Genomic DNA, 19,210 nt, shown 5'->3' with positions numbered 1-19,210 from the left:
AGATAAACAAAGATCAGCACTCAGAAGTTTTGAGATTTTTCAGATAGCAATTTTGCTTTAAAAATTGATTTGGTTAAGTCATACTGGGGTCTTTTGTTCACTGCATGTTTCCACATAACTCTTACTTCACAAACAATTCAGAAGGAAAAGGGATCTATCTGAAAGGCAAGACAAGATAGCTTCTTCCTCTCCTTCCTTTCTTTTTCCTCTAGACTGCTGACAAATGAAGAGATTCCAACTATTTCACTGTCTCTCTAATCCTATTCATATATTGTTTTATATAGACCAGGGTCCCAAACCCCTAGTCAGCCGCAGTCATCTGACAGCCGGGCCGCAAGAGAACTGACAGCAATGGAGACTCACTCAGTGAAGGGCTACAGCAAGATGGCTTCCTCCTTCACCGAGGAACGCTAGGCATGGCCCAGCATGTCTTTTACCTTCTCTCCGTGCTGGTCCGATGTCGTCCACACTTTCTGTCACGCTGAAAAACTGCCAGCCTTGGCAGTGATTCAGTAGCGTTGCCTGCAGCTCCCCTTCCTGCAACTTCCTGTTTCCACCTGGGTGGTTTGCGACAGATGGCAAGCAGAAAGGGGAGCTGCGGGCAACTACTAAATCACTGCCGAGGCTGGCAGTTTTTCAGCATGATGGAAGATGAGGGCGACATCGGACCAATGTGGAGAGACAGGTCAGAACGTTCCGGGCCGAGGAGGAAGCCTCTTGGATAACTGGGGTTTTTTTTAAAGTACGAAGGGGAAGTATTAATTAAGAAGTGCCAGATTGGAGGGAGAGCTTATGGGGCCAGAAACAGAGGACAGAGAGAAAGAAATGGTGAGCAATGGTCTGAAGGGAAAGTAATTGGACCTGGGGTGGTATGGAGGAAGAGGGAAAGAGATACTCGAAGTGAGAACTGTTGGAAAATAAAGGGAGAAATGGTGGACCTGGGGGAGGAAGGCAGGCAGTGGGAGAGATGGGATGGGGTCAGTTGGGAAGAGAAAGGGAGAGAAGTTGGATCTGGGGTGGAAGGGAAGAAGGGAGATGCTGTGGCACAAACCCAGCAATTGCTTACATTAGCATACCTAGCTACACAAAATTTCATTTGTTCATAGGAATTTCCCTGACCCACTATAGGTAGGAAAAGGTTCCATTCTGCAAAAGTGTGGGGGAAGAAAGCAAAGAACAGAAATGGAGAACACCAAATAAGTAACATGACTAAAATTAGCACTTGTTCAGTATAACAAAAAGATAAACAGTATCAAAAATATGCAAATATAATAATAGCAATGAACTACTAATAGTGTCTCTAGTCCTTGATTTCCTTACAGGAACAATAGATATGCTCAGGTAATCAGGTATTAGCAATGGGTGCTGGTTTAATGTCTTTCACGTGTACCAATGGTGTATACCCTTTTAATTTCACTGTATAAGAGAATGTAATTTAATTTAATGTAATTTATTTCTTATATACCGCTAAACTCCGTTAGGATTCTAAGCGGTTTACAGAAAAATAGACAATAGGGTACATTAAAATTATAAGTAAAATAGGTACTTAGAAATTCCCTTACTGTCCAGAAGGCTCACAATCTAACTAAAGTACCTGGAAAAATGACAATTAGTAGAGTAATGAAGAAATAAAATAGAGAATAGATGAGAAAAATAAGAAAATAAACATTCTAATAAGACTACAATGATCTAAAGGACTTTGAAAGGTTGAAAAAAGAGGGGAGATAAGAATAGATGCAGAGGGAGAACCGTTGAAGCAATAGAATTCTGGGGAAATTTAAATGAAATTTGAATGATAAAATAAAACAAAATAAGTGGTAAAACAATAAGTGAGATTAAAAAATATATCATAAACTAAAAAGAATTGAAAATAAAATCAAAACAGTCAAAACTGAAGTCCAGCTTGAACACCACTTCCACTTGGAAAGGTCCATAAAAGTATGGCTGAGTCCATATATTTCTTGTATGTAACCTCTTTTACACCCACTGATCTTGGTAGAACCTGTAAACTGAAAGTGCTTTATCCATGCTACTCGGAGTCCGTCGCGATTGGATCTCTGCTATAGCGGTCTGTAATGCTACAACATAATCAGAAAATAAAGCATCATTAGTACAATTCAAGTTCAAGTTCACTTTATTTTTGATGAATCGCCTATTTAAAACATTCTAAGCGATGTACATTTAAAAACAGATTATAAGAGAACATTCAATCATATTGGTAAAACATTAAAAAAACAATAAAACAAATATTTGTTAAATAATTAAATACTACATTAAAAACAAACATGAAAAGAGGGGAAAAGTTACATATTTTTCTAATGGTGAAGGAAAAAACATATATTGGGAAAAAACATAAAGTAGGGATGAAAGATATAAAAGAGAAAAAAATTATTCATTAAAAGCATCATTAAATAAAAAAGTTTTTAAGAGTTTTTTAAAAGAGATAGTATCTCTATCCTTTCTAATAAAAAGAGGCAGAGTGTTCCAGAGTTGGGGAGCTAAGACAGAGAACATATCGTTTCTCCTTGTTCCCACAATTTTAAGTGAAGGGACTAAAAGTAACTCTTGTTGTGATGAGCGAAGGGTTCGATTCGAATGATAAGGGATAATCATTCTAGATATAAATTGAGGGGTGTTATATATTAGAACCTTAAAGACTAGAAATGCTATTTTAAAAGTTATTCGATGATTAATAGGTAGCCAGTGTGATTTAATAAGAAGGGGTGTTACATGGTCATATTTTTTTGCTTTATGTATAAGTTTTATGGCCGTATTTTGGATTATTTGGAGTCTTTTCTTTTCTTTTTGGGAAATATTGTATAACAAAGAATTACAATAATCTAATTTGGACATGATCATGGAGTGGACAAGGATATTAACAGATTTTGGTTCTAAGAAGGATGAAATGGATCTTATCAGACGTAATTTATAAAAACAGGATTTAACCGTTTGACTTATGTGATCATGAAAAGATAAATTCGTATCAATTATAACTCCTAAAATTTTTATGGATGAGACAGATTCAATTGGGTTATTTTCAAGCAAAAAAGGAGAAATTAGGAAAATGTCTTTTTTCCATGTAAATAGCATTGTTTGTGTTTTTTGTATATTTAATGAGAGTTTATTATTACAGAGCCAATTTTTTATTGTATCCAATTTGGAGTTGATGGCTACAATTTCATCATATTTTCCGGGATCAAGTGGGTGGAGAAGTTGGACATCGTCAGCATAGGAAAAAGTTGTAAAGCCCAGTGATTGACAAATAGTAAGAAAAGGTGAAAGAAAGATATTGAATAAAAGAGGAGAGAGAATAGAACCCTGAGGTATACCAAAAGGCGAAGTGCAAGGGGCGGAGCGATCTTCCCTGACCATGACAGTTGAGGATCGGTTGGAAAGAAAGGATTGAAACCATTGTAGTACTTGTCCTCCAATACCGAAGGATTCCAAGCGATTGAGTAGGAGAGCGTGATCTATAGTGTCAAAGGCTGCTGAAAGATCCAAAGAAAAAAGGGCGACCGATCTGTGGTGGTCTAAGTAGTAATGAATGTTGGATACCAAGCCTAACATTGAATACTCTGTGTTATGGTGTTTCCGGAAACCGGTTTGGTTAGGGTGCAGTACGTTTGATGACTCAATAAAGTCAGTTAATTGTTCGAAAACCAGTTTTTCAGTTACTTTTGCTAGGAAAGGCAAGTTTGAAATTGGGCGATAATTGACTACGTCATTACGATCAGCATTATATTTTTTCAATATTGGGGTGACGATAGCTTTTTTCCAATTAAGAGGGACAGTGGATGTAAGAAAACTCTGTTTAATAAGCGACTGTAAATAGGGACCAAAGCAAGAAATGAATTTTTTCAAATAAAAAGGAGGGATTAGTTCTGAACGAGAATTTTTTAATTTAATTCTTTGAAGGACTCCTTCTATTTCTTTTAAGGTTGGAATTTTAAAATTTAAACATTTGGATGTAGGTAGCGTGAGGTCAGTGTTATTGTGTAAGGTGTCGTCAACTTTATTTGTATTAAAAGTTTCTCGTATTAGTGCAATTTTTTTACAGAAGTAATCAGCTAGATCTTGAGCTTTGAGTGTATTTTCCAAACTTTTGTTATTATTTTTTTTTTTTAACTCAGGAGAAATGGATTTGAGAATTAAGAAAATTTCAGAGCTATTATTGGCCTTGTTAATTTTATTAGAATAGAAATGTTTTTTTGTTTGATTAATTTTATTTTTGTAAAAGTGCGCTTGTTCCTTATAGCGTTGTAAGTTAATAGATGTTTTTGATGAACGCCATTTTCTTTCCAGAGAACGGAGTTGTGTCTTAATAATAGATAGTTCCGTAGAATACCATGGATTACGTGCTTTACGAATAGGTATAGTTTTAGAGATTAAAGGTGCTTTATCATTCAGACAGGATTCTAGTAAAGAATTCCAAGAAAGGAGATGGTCATCAACTGAATCAAAGTTAGGAATATTTATCGAGGGACTGAAAAAAGGAGTAATATCGGAAGTTTCTTATTTAGAAAAGTCTCTAAAAAAGATTTGTTTTGGAGGATCAGAAGAGGATACTGTTTCTGTTGGGTAAGTGTAGCAGCAAGCAATGGAGATTAAGTGGTGATCAGACCATGGTACAGGAGAAATGCAGGGTATCGCATGAGATATATATTGAGATTTAGTGGTAAATATCATGTCTAGGGTATGTTTTGAGGAATGGGTAGGCTCCCTTATGTGTGTAACCAAATCTAAGGTTTCAATGAACTTAAACATATCAGTTGTATAAAGATTATTAAGGTCATCAAAGTGGATATTGAAATCTCCTAATATTATAGAACATGTAGAAGCTGAACAGAAATCAAAAAGTAAGTTTTGTAAAGCAAATAGTTTGGTGTGATCTATAGGAGGGGGCATGTAGAGTAAAAGGAGATCAGTTTTAGGATTCTTATTAATTTGGACATGTAAGAATTCAATGGTATTATTATTAAAGGATTGGTCGCATATTGAGATTAAGTTTTTTTGAAAAATAACAGCCACTCCACCTCCCTTGCGGTTTATGCGATGATTCCAATAATAATCATTGTTTGGAGGACAGCAGTATGAAAGAAACGCCTCGTCGCCAGATGTAAGCCATGATTCTGTAATACATAAAATATGGAGACCCTGAAGAAGAATAACATCACAAAAGCAAGGGGCATCCTTCTTCCAGTGGCAATTTGGAAAGGAGTCAAAGCAAATCTAGGCATATGCCTATTGCGCACTACATAGAGTGCTGCTGGCAAATATTTCAGCCAGTCTTTAGACTCCAATGGCATAATTTTACGCAAAGCAGTTTTTATTAAATCATTCGATTTTTCAACAAAACTATTCGATTCAGGATGGTAAACTGTTATAAATTTGTGCTTAATCAATAGTGAATTTGCCAATTCTTATAATAATGCATTTTTGAAGTGGCTGGCATTATCTGTGGCTATTTCATAAGGAATTCCATGCCTTGGAATAATTTCATTTAATAATACTTTTGCCATTTCTCCCGCTATCTCTTTTCTACAGGGGTAAGCTTCAATCCAGCCCGAAAAAGGACAAACACAAAGTAAAAGATACCTCTTACCTTTACATGGTGTAATCATGTCCGTAAAATCCACATGCCACTTCTGAAAAGGTCCCTGCGGGATAGGTAGAGTGCCTGGTGCAACACAAGTACCCCTAGGATTAGTTTTAACACATACAGCACAGCGGGATACAGTCTGCCTTACTAATTTTCCCAAATTAGGATGCCAGATCTATTGTGACAATTGGCTAATCAAAGTAGCTGCACTTTCATGTAAGGCATTGTGGATTTTGTTGGATCATTATCACCAGAGGTACCCGTGCCATACATGGCAAACATGATGAGTTATACCATATACCTTCTATACACTTACACTGTAAGTTTTTCCATTGCTGAATCTCTTCCTCTCTTACGCCATCTAGGAGCAGTCGCCTATTCTCTTGTTCTTTTGTAATCTTGCTCCTAGCTCTAGTCTGCACTAGCATAATGCCCTGTTGCTCCACAGCCCATTTTGCTGCTAGATCTGTCTGATTATGCATATATTGCTCCCATTATTCATCTTTCTTATGGGCCTTAATTTTACATAATGCCAATGTCTTATCTGGGTATTGCTACAATAATCTATCCAATCTCTCCATCAAGGGTAAATGTTGAACTGGATGACCTCCAGAGTCTATGAATCCTCTCTTTTTCCATGTCAATAAATGTAATTTTGCTACTCCTAAAGCATATGCAGAATCTGAATAAACAGTAACTTTCCTTCCTATATTGTCCTGTAAAACCTGGACTAATGCTGCTAATTCCGCAGTCTGAGCTGAATATTTATCTGAAGGTAAACAATAAGTTCTCCACTCAGTGCTGTCAGCATCTCTATCATACATAGTGATAGCAAATGCTGCTCGGTTTGTAGCACTGGAACTATCTATAAAACAAATATATCCCTCACCTAGGGGTTCATCATACTGTAATAACACTTGTTGCTGTGGAATCAGAACTGAACACTCGTGCTCAGTACTGTCTTGTATCTCTAAAAAAGCATAAAACACTTGTGCTGGATCTTTATCCTTCAATTTTGGCCGAACATCCACTAAACCTGTAGTAAGCAGAGCCAAATACTTCCCTATACGCTGACTAGTAAACACTACTTCTGGCAATTTTAAAATGTTCAAAATATGGGAAGTATGAACTGTGATATGACTGTACGGTAACAAATCCATAATTTTCTCTACCAATGCTGCAGCTGCCACTACACCTTTTTCACACTGTGAAAATCCCATTTCCACAGGTGTAAAACTTCCAGATAAATACCCACAAACATTGTCATTTTGTTGCAAAACTGCACCCCATCCAGGGTTTCCAATATGTAAATATACTTGCACTTCCGTCCCAATCAAGGGTAAAATAAACTGTGGTGCGTCTCTAATTGCCTGTTTTAACTTCTGTATAAGCACCACCAGTGCAGGATCTAATTGAATTCTATCTCTGCTCTGAACATTTCCTTTCAATTTAGCCCTCAAAGGAAGTGTCTTAGTACTTAAACACGGTATCCATTGCCTACAATAATTAAGGAATCCTAAGAATCCCCTTAATTCCTTCACTGTCTGTGGTAAAGGTGTTCTATTTCCTGCACTAAATCTTTGGTTAAGGCTCGTATTGACTTACCTACACGATACCCTAAAAAGGTAACCTCTTCTTCTGCTATTTGTAATTTGTCCTTATTAACCACATAACCCTGTTCACACAGAAAATTCAACAGCTCAATAGTATATTTCACATTATCTTCCAAAGTAGGCTCAGACAGTAACAGATCATCTACATAAGAAATCAAATGTATTTATGGTGGAAGCCATTCTTTAAAAGTATCTAGTGTTTGACCCAGAACACCCATATCATCTTGTATACTCAATAATATTGAGTGCACAAATGATGGAGGCTTACTTGTTTGTTCTCCTGTTCGTAACGATGTCCACAGACAAATTTCCATGACCCCCTGCCTCTCATCCCACTGGCATGGTAATTCTGGTTCAAACACGATTGTGTCTTCTAATTTATGCAGTGCATCTCTCCCTAATAAATTCACTGGACATTCAGGTGCATATACCACTGGCATATGCAAAAATTTTCCCTCAATGTGCAGAGATACATTTTCCAGCAAACATTTTTCATTTTCCTGCCCTTCTATCCCCATGGTAGTAATACTCTCTTTTGAAAGTACTGCTCCTACAGGGATAAAATTTAAAGGTGTCATGGTAGCTCCAGTATCCACAATAAAACTATGATCATGTCCATTTACTTTAATTTGAAGGCACAGATCCCCCCTTTTACCTTTTGGAATTTTGAAAGAAATATACTGAGATAGTCAATCCTGTCTTCCAAATCCCTCTCCTGACACAGGTTCAGGTTCCCAGAATTGTGGCTGCTGTGATGTCCAGGGTTGCCATCCTCTGGGTCTACCATGTCCTCGTACACCCCTAAAATTTCCTCTTCCTTGTCCTCACATTTTACCACTTACTCTAGCCCTTCCTTGACTTACTATTTCTTTTCTACACTCATTCTGATAATGTCCCAACCGTCTACAAGTCCAGCATTTGACTTGCGGCCTCTATATTCCTAGCCCAATTTATTGGGCTAACTCCATCACTATGTCTTTCTTATCTCGTTCTTTTTCTTTCGCTTGTTCCTCTTTAATTTTCATTGTCATAAGCTTCTTCTGCATTTGCACTAAGTCTTTATCCTGTTTACTTTGGTCATCTTCAGCTAATCGGCAATAGTGAGTGATATGGGACACTATCTCTGCTCTGTTTTCCAAACCAACCACAGTATCTAATCTAGTTTGTATATTTTTAGGCAAAGTAGTTTTCAGTATCTGAAAAGCCACAGCTATCATTCCTGGTGCGAACACAGGCTCTCCCGTTTCTTTCTCCCAATTATCCTCAAACTGTTTTATAAAATCATAAATATCCATTCCTACTTTAAATTTGTGCGCAATTACCCTGTTCATATCTTTATGATCAGGATATAACATACGCATCGCTTGCCAAATCTGGGGTCTGACTGCATTGAATGATGAACCATCGTGTGCAGTTAGTCATGTTTAAGGATAGAAATTCAGCTTGCCTAAAAATTTCACTGGCTTGATCCCCCTATACAAAGATAGAACATCCACTTAATATCCCCTATCGCTAGTGTATATCCTGCCGTTATTTGTTCAAATTTCGCTGTCTAATTACTAGCTCCTCCTAACATAGAGGGTAGCTGTTTCTTAATATTTTCCTTGTCCGTAAAAGACCAGGGTATATATGTAGTAGTTATACCTCCTCCTATTAGAGATTTATAAATCAGGGGTGCTTGTAAAATAGGTGATCCCACATTTCTAAGCTCCTGAGATTTATTATCTACATTGCTTTGTTCATATTTTTCCCAGATTCTTAAACCTGTTTGCATATATGGATAATCCCATTGTGGATCTCCTTTCCCATCCTGTATGCAAAATCGTGCTATATCCAATTTACTAGAACCTGAAGAGCCATTCCTGGGTTATATCTCCATGTGAGCTTGATACTTCAGTCCAGCCAGCCAAATTATCACACGTAGAGCCAGGAATTTTCCTGCTGTGCTACATAATCCCTAGGTGTCATAGCCTGGCTCACATAAGTGGCTGCACCTCTATTCTGGGCCCCCGGTGTTGCCAATTCTTCTACTCACTTATGTAACACATCTGACCGTTCTTCTAAATTTTGCAGGGCTTTCAAAGTTAAATCTGATTGACGTGTCTGAAGTCCTTTCAGCTTTCCCTTTACAGGGTCTTTATGCTCTCGAATTATCACTTCCTCTCCAGCATCTGTATCTGTTGAGTCCTCAGGACCTGTCCCTAAAGGTTGCATTTGTAAGGCTCCAGATACATGGACCCATTCTTTACTCCAGCTACCTGGTATTGGTGCCGTGGGTATGGAGGTGTGACTAACAGTGGATAGTGGGGTCTCTTCTTTAGCTACTTTTAAAGGTGTATAACCAATTGCTACCTCAGGGGTATTTGTAAGAATCAGATATAAACTACTTTTAACCTTACCAGGCTCTACATATGGTGGAGGCTCAGAACTCCTCCCTTTCCCCGCAGAGAGAACTGTATGCTTATGTTTAACAACTAGTGTTGGGGACCCTAGGGAATTCTCACATAATTCATCCCACAAATGCCAGTATTCTAAATGTGCCTGCTGGAATTTTCCTTTCTTTGAATCTAAAATCCACATTCGCAAACAACATAAGTCTGACCATAATAAAGACCCTTCTTTTGGCCATGTCCATGATTCAGTTTTAATTACTGCTTTTTGACACCATTTATCATGAAAATGCTGTATCTCATTAGATAACAATGGATTAGCCTTCTTTACTGCTTCTATCGGCAGCATTTTATTCACAACTACTCTCGACCAACTTCTAAACAACCTAAATGCCGTTTCCACTTAGCAAACAAGCACCTTCAAAAACAAACTCATTAAGAAAACAAAGGAACCCCAGGAAGTGTTTGCAAAGCACACTTCCCTATGCAGGCGACACACAATTCAACTTAACAGGACAGCTATAAAAACAGAGAGGGAGGGGAAAAAAAGAGACCTGACAGCTACAAGCACCACTGAAACACCAATTTATAGACAGCAGAAATAATAAATTTATAGAGCAAAACTAAGATGCAATTTTACCTCTATGCCCCCAAATCTTAACAAAACTATGCACATAATACAGTATCCCCAAACACTATGCCTACATACAAAGCATTAACTTCTCCTATGTCTTAATTTTTTGTCTTTTCACTATTATGATACAAATAAAATATGCATATTACTTACGGATACTTTCCGCCCTCCATGGGTTCCGCTAGTCTGTTAATCTGATAACAGACTTCACCTTATATTCCGCCCCCAAGAGAAACTGTTGTCCACCAATGTTTCAATATGTGAAAACACCAAGAGCGTAAAGTGCACCGACTCCTGGCTGGCTCGCCAATTAAGCAGGGTAATTGGACACAAGCGCACTCTTTAAGGAGCAGTTACCAATTAAGCTACTAACTTTCGCTCTAGGTGTGTAAAAATGCACAAGAATAATGAAATGATGCAAATGTTTTCCAAAAGCAAATTATTATTTATTCATTATCATAAATGATTTATCATAAGGTTGGTTGCATCATGAGAATTATTACAGAAGCAAAAAGCTAGCCTTGCTAGTAACAAATTCCAATGTTTTACCAGTTACACATCCATATATATCCTAAATGGCGACATTCCTTTGCTACAATCTAACTGGTTCAAATTATTTACTTCCATATAAGGCTTGCTTCTATATCTTCATATGGTCGTGTCACAAAAGCATTCGTAAAAATTACATTCTTATACCTAAAAAGTTACATTCTCATATTAAGCTTACATATTTTATAAAAAGAAGAGATACAATGACAGATATTGTAATGTACTTACAAAGACTAATGCACACAGCTTTTAAATCCCTTCCTGTTATGATCATCTCTGTGCTGAGAAATTCATGTCCCTTTGTCTAACTGAAACTAGAGGAGAGAAGGAGGGATTAACCCCCCTACCATCAGAGTTTCACAGAGTAGAAAAAGTTGCTTAAGGAAATAGGTTAAATCCCAGATGTAGTCCTCTCAGAATTTCTTCAGATTTCAAATATATGAAATCAAAGTAAAATATATTCTAATCTACACTTGTTACCTATAGCTACATAAGTAAATTCCTATTGTATAGTTTTAATGACTTACTGACTTACTAAAACTTAATTCTGGATATATACAATGACATACATGTGGATTCGATTTGTCTTTCTCACTGCAAAATCAGCGCCCCTTGGAATGTGAGGCTACCAGGTCAGAGGCCAACTCCTGTCTGCTTATAACTTCCCTGAGGACCAGCCTAGTCCAGGCTGGACACACTTCTAAACAAAGAAACCTTATGAAACTTAAGCTTTGTCATCTGGGGTAAATTTGCTATGGTGCTTATCAATCACACTAACATCCCAGTCTGCCTTCCTGTTCCTTCAAGCACATAGCACATGTGTGAAATCAATAAGTTAGATTCCCATCTTTTGCTTTTTCCTCTCTGATTATTATATTCTGGCTTATCCAATATTTTCTAGTTTCATATATTTATGTATAGCCACTAATACCACATTCTCACCTGCTCTTGGATTAGGCCCTATCTATCAACAGGTTTTTCTAACTAGTGGTGCAATGTGAGAAAGTGTAATGGCTGAATTTTTTTTTCATGTTTGCTCATTTCACCAAAATCTACCTGTCCAGGTAAATAAGCTGGCCCTCCCAGGCCTACTTAAGGTAACTAACAATCTCATAGTGGAGAGAGGGAAGGGGTTCCGAAAGTGGTGAGCCATGTGGATGAGGTCAAAAGGGAGATGACTAGTGAGAGAATAGTGAGTATAGTGGTAGAACTGTGGTAATAGGGAGTAGATAGAAGGAAATAGGAGACTGGGAAAGGGGTGAGATGGGAAATGGGAGAGCTAGGGACTGAGAGAAGATGGAGAATTGAGAGGTAGCTGAAAATTTAAAAAGAAAAATGGTGAGAGAGGGCAAGATTTGAGTGGACAGAGGCAAAAAAAGTTAAGAAAGCTGAAAGGGAAAAATCAATACGTTGGAGACAGGCATAAGGAAGGAATGGAACAGTAGAGAAGAGGAGAAAAAATGGACAGCAGCCACTGGAAAGAGAATTGATAGAAGATAGACAAAAAGCAGAAAGAGAAACCGGGACCAAGATGATGGAAAAACAAAATGACTAGACAACAAAAGGTAGAAAAAAAAATTTATTTTCTGTTTTGTGATTACAATATGTCATATTTGAAATGTGTATCCTGCCATAGCTGGTGTTAGACAGCAAGCGTGAACTACGATCTAAAAGAGAGAGGAAAAGCCTTTTTTATTTATTTTGTTAATGTATATTGTGTATAAAACTGCCCTACGAACCCACCCCAAATCCTTCCCCCTCCCCCCCCCCCCCGGAAAAATTTGCTCCTTGGAGTCAAAAAGGTTTGGGACCATTGAAATAGACAATATTTCTCTGAAAAGGCATTGTTGTTATCTCACTACCTCCATATAAGATTGATCTATTTTTATTAATAAGTTTAAATTTGTAAAATTTCCTTTCCAAAAACACACTTCAGGCTATGAACAACTAAAAAAAAATGCTAAAATCAAAAATAATAAAATTAATAAAAGTTATAGAAGCATTGTACATATGTGATTACTACAAATGATATCATCTGGGCTATAATTTCTTCAAATTGGTTTTATTTCAGTCATATTAGTAATTATGTTGAATGCATTTCATACTTTTTAAAGGTAATACATGTATTTTGGTGCAGAGTCCCTTGAATTCTCCCACGCAACTACTTCCAGAAATCAATTTAAAAAGTGTGAGACCTGTTCATTCACCACAAGAGGATCAGGAGAAGAGCCCAAATGAAAATGATGTCGCCGATAACAGCAAGAAGCGAATGAAATCCCCCTCTAGGAGGGACAGTTACAGTGATAGTAGTGGAACTGGTGAAGAAGATTTAATTGCCACACCAACTGAGGTTACAAGCCATGTATGGAACTCAACACTTTACCAAACTCCTGGCAACGTACTATCTCAATCTCAATGTCAATATGAAACCCTCAGCAGCCAGGAAGAAACTATTCGTACTAGCTACTATACTCCTCACCAATCTCCCAGTAAACCAGAATTTGAGGACAGGTAAGCTACATGTAATTTTGAAGTCAGGTATGATCAAGGTTCTTAATTTCTAAGGATTCCTAAATCTAAAGAGAGTGTTTGCTGCTCCAGAATCTACTTTTTGTCACACATTTTCAGATTTCAAAAAATACTGAAGACAATATTAGACATGCAATGAATCTATAATTTGATTTATCTAATTCATATGTTTTTAATAGTAGGGGCTGAGTATACTCAAATATAAGTCTACCCAAGTATATACCAAGCTAACTATTTTTCCTCAAAAAAGAGGGGGGAGGGGAACTGTTAACTTGAGTATAAGCCAGGGTGGTTTATATTTAAGTATATAGTAATCCAAACTAGAGGAAATCATCCCAAATTAAATGTAGAGACAATCTAAATCATAAATGGTGGTAAGGATATGCACATTCTAAATGGTGCTAAGGATATACACATTCTTATTAGAAAGAACCTATCAAAAAGGAGAAAAAAAACCTCAGGAGTCCTGGTGCATAACTTTCAGTATTTGTATCATGCATTCCTATCGGACTAATTTTTATCCCAGTACAATAGGTGAGGCATTCTAGACAGATGGATTGTGTCCCCATGGCCACATGCCATCTTTGAAGATATCCATTCCAGATTTTTTTCTCTGTGCCTCTGGTGTACTTCACTGGGCTCCTTAGCTCATCTAAAATTTGTCGCTTCTGCACGTGTGCCAGTAGGAGTGTGTTTGTTCTGCTCTCCCCATATTATTTTATTCTGTGTTTTTTTAATCCAATTTTCAGGGTTTCTTGATCTCGGAATGTTTATTCAGCTCTTCCTGCATTGAGATCACACAGACTTTGGTCTGCATATGATAGGCCAATCCCTGATGGTACCTGTCAGCCAGCCTGCATTTAATTCACAGGAGCTCGGGGCCATGCCCATCTTTCTCTTTCTGCCAAACAAAGGTTTGAGTTCAGGCTGTTGAGCATCTGTAGGAGACTCAGTGGTGTCTTGAAGGTGCCAGCTGCATCTTCTCACCTCCACCTATCCCTGAGCGCATTTGTCGGTCCGCAGAGGTGGAGGTGTAGTCAAGCATAAGGTCTGACTGGCAGCCTGAAAATCAGCATCAAAGAGGCATTCCCAGCATGAGGCAGTGATTCTCCAATTCCAGCTAGTGTTAGAGAGCTCAGGCAGGCTACAACACATTATCAGCACAGGTCACAGTGAGTAAAGGCTGTCGCAGCCTATGAGATGAATCAGGGGAGGTTTGAAAATTGAAGTTTTGAGGGCTTCTGCATGTCCCCCTGTTTTCCCCCACCTAAAAAATTCTGAAATCGCTGTTTTTGCACTTTGTTTAATGTGAAACATATGATTTTGGTGCAAATTTCATAGCAGCGGCCATCTTGAATTTTTAAGAAAACTTTTTTCCTAAAGCTCCCTGCTTCTTCAAAACTGTAGTTTTTGCCTCAAAACTTGTTGGGATGGAATCCTTGGGCTCTCCGACTGTGGATCCTTGCCAGGATTGCACAAATTTAGCGCCTCAAGAGCGTCCTTGCACCATGTGCCGTGTGGCGCACCCAGGAGAGGCAGAAGCATCAAGCTTAGCCTTTCCCATGATTAAGGAAGTGACAAAACAGACAGCTAGCCCAGTGGGACAGCCTTCTTTATTTTGGGGGCTTGGCATGGTTGCTAGTTCAGTACCCCTGGCTGCGGAGCCTCTGCAGCCTAAGAAACGCAAAGTTAAGTCATCAAAGGGTGATTCTATGCCCCAGGAGCCAGAGACTTTCTCAGAATTTAAGAAACATTTGTGGAATGAGATTCAAAGCCAGCGTTCTTCCCCTGCATAGGAGTTGAATTTAGTCACTTAGCCAGCTCCATCCACTTCTATCTCCTGGCTTTGTGGTGTGTGCTCACAGTCTGCTACCTTTACTTGGCACCCTGATATGAGTGTTCTCATTTCGGAGCAGTGTGACGCTCCAGAAGGTGCACTTAAGATAGCAAGAGCCATGTCTTGCTTGTATCCTCTGGTACAGGAGTGTTAGCAGCTTCTGGGTCAGCCTAGGGTAGATTCTTTAGTTGTGCAGGTGACTAAGCACACCGGAAAGTAAAATATATTTTGTCTTCATTTGCTGAGCTTGGAATATAATACATGTCTTTCAAATTCACAGTTACAGCACTGAAAATCCACTGACAAAGCAATTAGTAAAACAGGCCTCCTATTGGGATAGCCAAGCTAATTGGCTGCTCAATCATATTTATACACTCAGCCTGTCCAGTGAATATTTAATGTATTACATTTGAATTGTTATGGAATTGTTCAGGAGGTTTTATGCCGATGAATGAGGAGTGCATGATTCAAATAAAAAAAGTTATGCACCAGGACTTTGATAGGTTCTTTCTAATAAGAATGGGTATATCCTTACCACCATTTATGATTTATATTTGAGTATACCATAATTTTCCCCTGGAATGTCCTGCATTTCTCCCTTTTCCCTTGACCCTTTATGGGTAACATTTTTGTTTTCTTCCCACCATGCTTACTCTGCCTTAATTCGCACTCTCTCCCCACCTCCCCCAGTGACTGCTATCAGTGGCTTAGCCACAAGTGAGCCTGGACTCATCTAGTAGCAGTACACCTCTGATTTGGCTGGTAGCTAATAACTCCCAACATCTCTTCCTTCCCCCTCCCCCTTCACTCCACGTTATCATTTCCCTCACCTATGATTACCATATTTTTCTCTGGGAAACCCTGGACACATGACCCTGTTCCGTTCCACCCCAAGCCCCACCTCCACAAAACCTCCTCTTTTCTTCCAGACTATCTCCAGTCGCATCTGGAGGGCCTGGGGCATGCGCGGATGTGTGTGATGTCATCCGTGCATGCTCAGAGGCCTTCAGGATACAGCCGGAGCTTGTCAGGGCTTTCTAAAACCCGGACAAATGCTGGGTTTTGGAAAGTACATCCGGGAGCCCGGACAGTTCTCTGAAAAGAGGACCCTCACCCCCTTGATGCCTGGCACTTCACTCTCCTTGCTGTTCCTGTCCTCATTACTCTTCTCTCCATAGTAACTGGCACTTCCTGTTACCACCCTCCACAGATTCTGGGTTTTCATTTTCCTTCCTTTCCCGACTGCATACCTTTTAATGTTCTGATTTTCGCTGGCAATGAGCAGTGTGACTGATATACTGCTCACATCAGCTCCACAGCCTTTTCTGGTGATGCAGCTTCCTGTAGAAGTGTGCATAAAATGACACTGTGCATAAATTTTTATCCCATGAAGGATAATTTTATAACATGGTGCCTAGGTTTGGAGAGCAGGTAGATGCCTATTTTGCGCATATTTTATAAAGACACCTAACTGCCTATGGCGCTTATTTTCAAAAAAGAAAAACATCTGAAAAAGTCATAAAGCAGCAGCAGGACATTTTTCATACAAACACATCTAAATTTTGATTTTTAAAACTCAAATTTCAGACGTTTTTCTCTGCAGTTTGTCCAAATTTAAAGGGGTATGTTTTGGGTGTTACTTGGGAGTTCCTAAAAGTTTTCATTTTCTGCCATAATGGAACAAAAAAGTTTGGAGCAAAAATTGTGATGGTTTTGGTTAGACGTCATTCAAGCATGACTAAGTTATAAAATGGCACCCTAAATGACCAGATAATCCACTGGAGAGATTAAAACACTGCCCCCCCTTAATCTCTCAGTAATCACTGACCCCCTTCCATCTCCAAAGATATGACAGTACATACCAGATTGTATGATGGCCTTGCCTACTAAAACAGAAAGCTGGTCCCAGAAGTAGGCTAGTGGTCAGTGCAGTGGACTATAGAGAAGATGACCCAGGATCATATCCCACTCTAACTGGTACACTTGTGGTGGAAAGTGTGTGAACTTCAAAACCCACTAAATATCCGCTGTGTACCTATATATAGGTAACACCTGCAGGCTTGAGGGCTGTTGTAGTGATGCTCAGTGTACATTTTTTTCTGTTCCTGAAGGGCTCACAATACAATACAAGAGGGTTACACTGAGATATGTACGTGGGACCTTTTTTGCGAAGTGCCCCCTAGGCTGCTCTGCTAGAATATATGTTTGGCCAGCCTACTAAAAGTGTTGCAAACGGTACCAAAAAAAAAGAGCACTGAGCACAAAAACATTTAGAAAATAGCATTTTTCAAAACAAGAAATTAGATGTTTTTCTAGTTCAAAAATTACCCCATCACTTGATTTATGGATGTTTTTCACAAAACAAAACAAATTGGACTTAGTCATCATATAAAAAGTGCCCCCTAGGTGTCTTTATAAAATTGCTGCACAAAGCAGTCAAAATCACAGCAAAAAAATAAAGGTATGAACATTTACTATACATCTGCTTAGAAGTAGCTCCAATGTTCCCTCTAAGCCAGGGAAGTGGCTGTGCAAGTCATAATGTGTTCTGAGCAATAGTTGGTTTGGCCTGAGCTGGTGCGTGGAGAGCGGGAAGAGGGGTGGCGCAAAGGCAAGTGGTTTTTGAAAATGATGCCAAATTATATTTAAAAATTCAGATGTTAAATTATTTCTATTGAACTGAGAAGAAGATATAAAAAAATTCATAAAATGTGTCACACTACAAGTAACACAAACTATTGCAAATATGCTTCGCAAACCTTTTTATGAGGCAAGTAAGTAAAAGTAAGAGGAAAAGAAGGCCGCTTTGGTTCTCAAAACTAGTAGCTGAGAAGGTAAGGAACAAGAGATTAACTTTCATAAACTACAAAAGATCGCAGAAAGAAGAAGATATGCAAAAATATCTGGAAAGTTAATAGACTGGTCGTTTAGTCAGGAAAGCAAAGATGCAAACGGACATACAGAGGACTCACAGCCAGGCAGACACAGAGGACACAGCAAGCGCAGGTACAGAGGACTCACAGGCAGGCAGAGAGGACACAGCAGGCACAGAGGCCACACAGCCGGGCAGACTGCAGGTACAGAGGACTCAGAATCAGGCAGACGCAGAGGACACAGGTACAGAGGACACACAACTGGGCAGACACAGAGGACACTGCAGGAACAGAGGACTCACAGTTGTTGCAGAGGACTCGTAGCTGTTGCAGAGGACTCGTAGCTGTTGCAGAGGACATCCACAACAGACAAGGAGGACAGCAATGGATGCAGCAGACAGAAGCAGGAAGTTTAGCTACCCAATGTTTTGCATCGTCTGCCATATGTATGACTACCTCCCCTCTGGGAGGCGATCTTACATTTGCACTCGATGCGGAGAACTGGAGAGCCTGAAGAAATGAGTCAGACTGCTGGAGGGCAGAATACTGGAACTGGAGGCACTCCATGCAGTGGAGGAGGAGGAGGAGGAGAACATCAAGGATACAGAGAACATCAAGAAGAGGAAACCATCGAAGAAGAGGTCCGAGAGCTGGAGAAGTTCATAGAGGAGGCATACAGGGAGACCGTGGCAAATCACCAGCAACAGTGGAACTGCCGGGACACATCTACAGAAAGTGGGGACCACCAACAGGACAACACAGCAGCAGGATCTGGAGGCAGCAGAGGGGACCCACAAGAAGGCATGTCTGGTGCAAGCCAATGCCAAGATGAGAGAAGATGGGTGTGCACGGAGGACACAGACCTGTGGCTGGAGAAGAAAGAGAAGATAGAGGGGATAGCAATCATTATGGGGGACTCCATTATCAACAAGTTGACAGCCACATAGCGGGAGGAAGACAGGATCGGCTGGTGACCTGCCTACCAGGAGCCAAGGTAGAAGATATGGTGATCCGCATCGACAGGATCATCGACAGAATGAAAGAAGAAGATATGGCAGTGGGGATGAACAACGTGAGAAACAGGAACTACAACAGAGAAGTACTGAAGAACTAGTTCTGGACGCTAGGAAGGAAGCTGAAGACCAGAACGCAGACGATAGCATTCTCAGAGATCCTACCGGTACTA

General features: G+C 39.3%; 1 protein-coding gene across 6 annotated transcripts in view; it reads left to right on the top strand.

Moving 5' to 3' along the window:
* The window catches only part of PTPN13 (protein tyrosine phosphatase non-receptor type 13), a 626,469-nt gene that overhangs the window by 463,076 nt on the left and 144,183 nt on the right, over nucleotides 1-19,210 (top strand). For all 6 annotated transcript variants that reach the window (XM_033963022.1, XM_033963031.1, XM_033963011.1 and 3 more), the window contains one exon: nucleotides 12,923-13,296. In XM_033963022.1, coding sequence (XP_033818913.1) covers nucleotides 12,923-13,296 — 374 coding nt within the window. The remainder of the gene's footprint in view (nucleotides 1-12,922; nucleotides 13,297-19,210) is intronic.

Source organism: Geotrypetes seraphini, chromosome 1 (genome assembly GCF_902459505.1).
Source record: "Geotrypetes seraphini chromosome 1, aGeoSer1.1, whole genome shotgun sequence".
Taxonomy (NCBI): domain Eukaryota; kingdom Metazoa; phylum Chordata; class Amphibia; order Gymnophiona; family Dermophiidae; genus Geotrypetes; species Geotrypetes seraphini.
The sequence above is the reverse complement of the archived record's forward strand: the minus strand, read 5'-3'. Positions and strand labels throughout refer to the sequence as shown.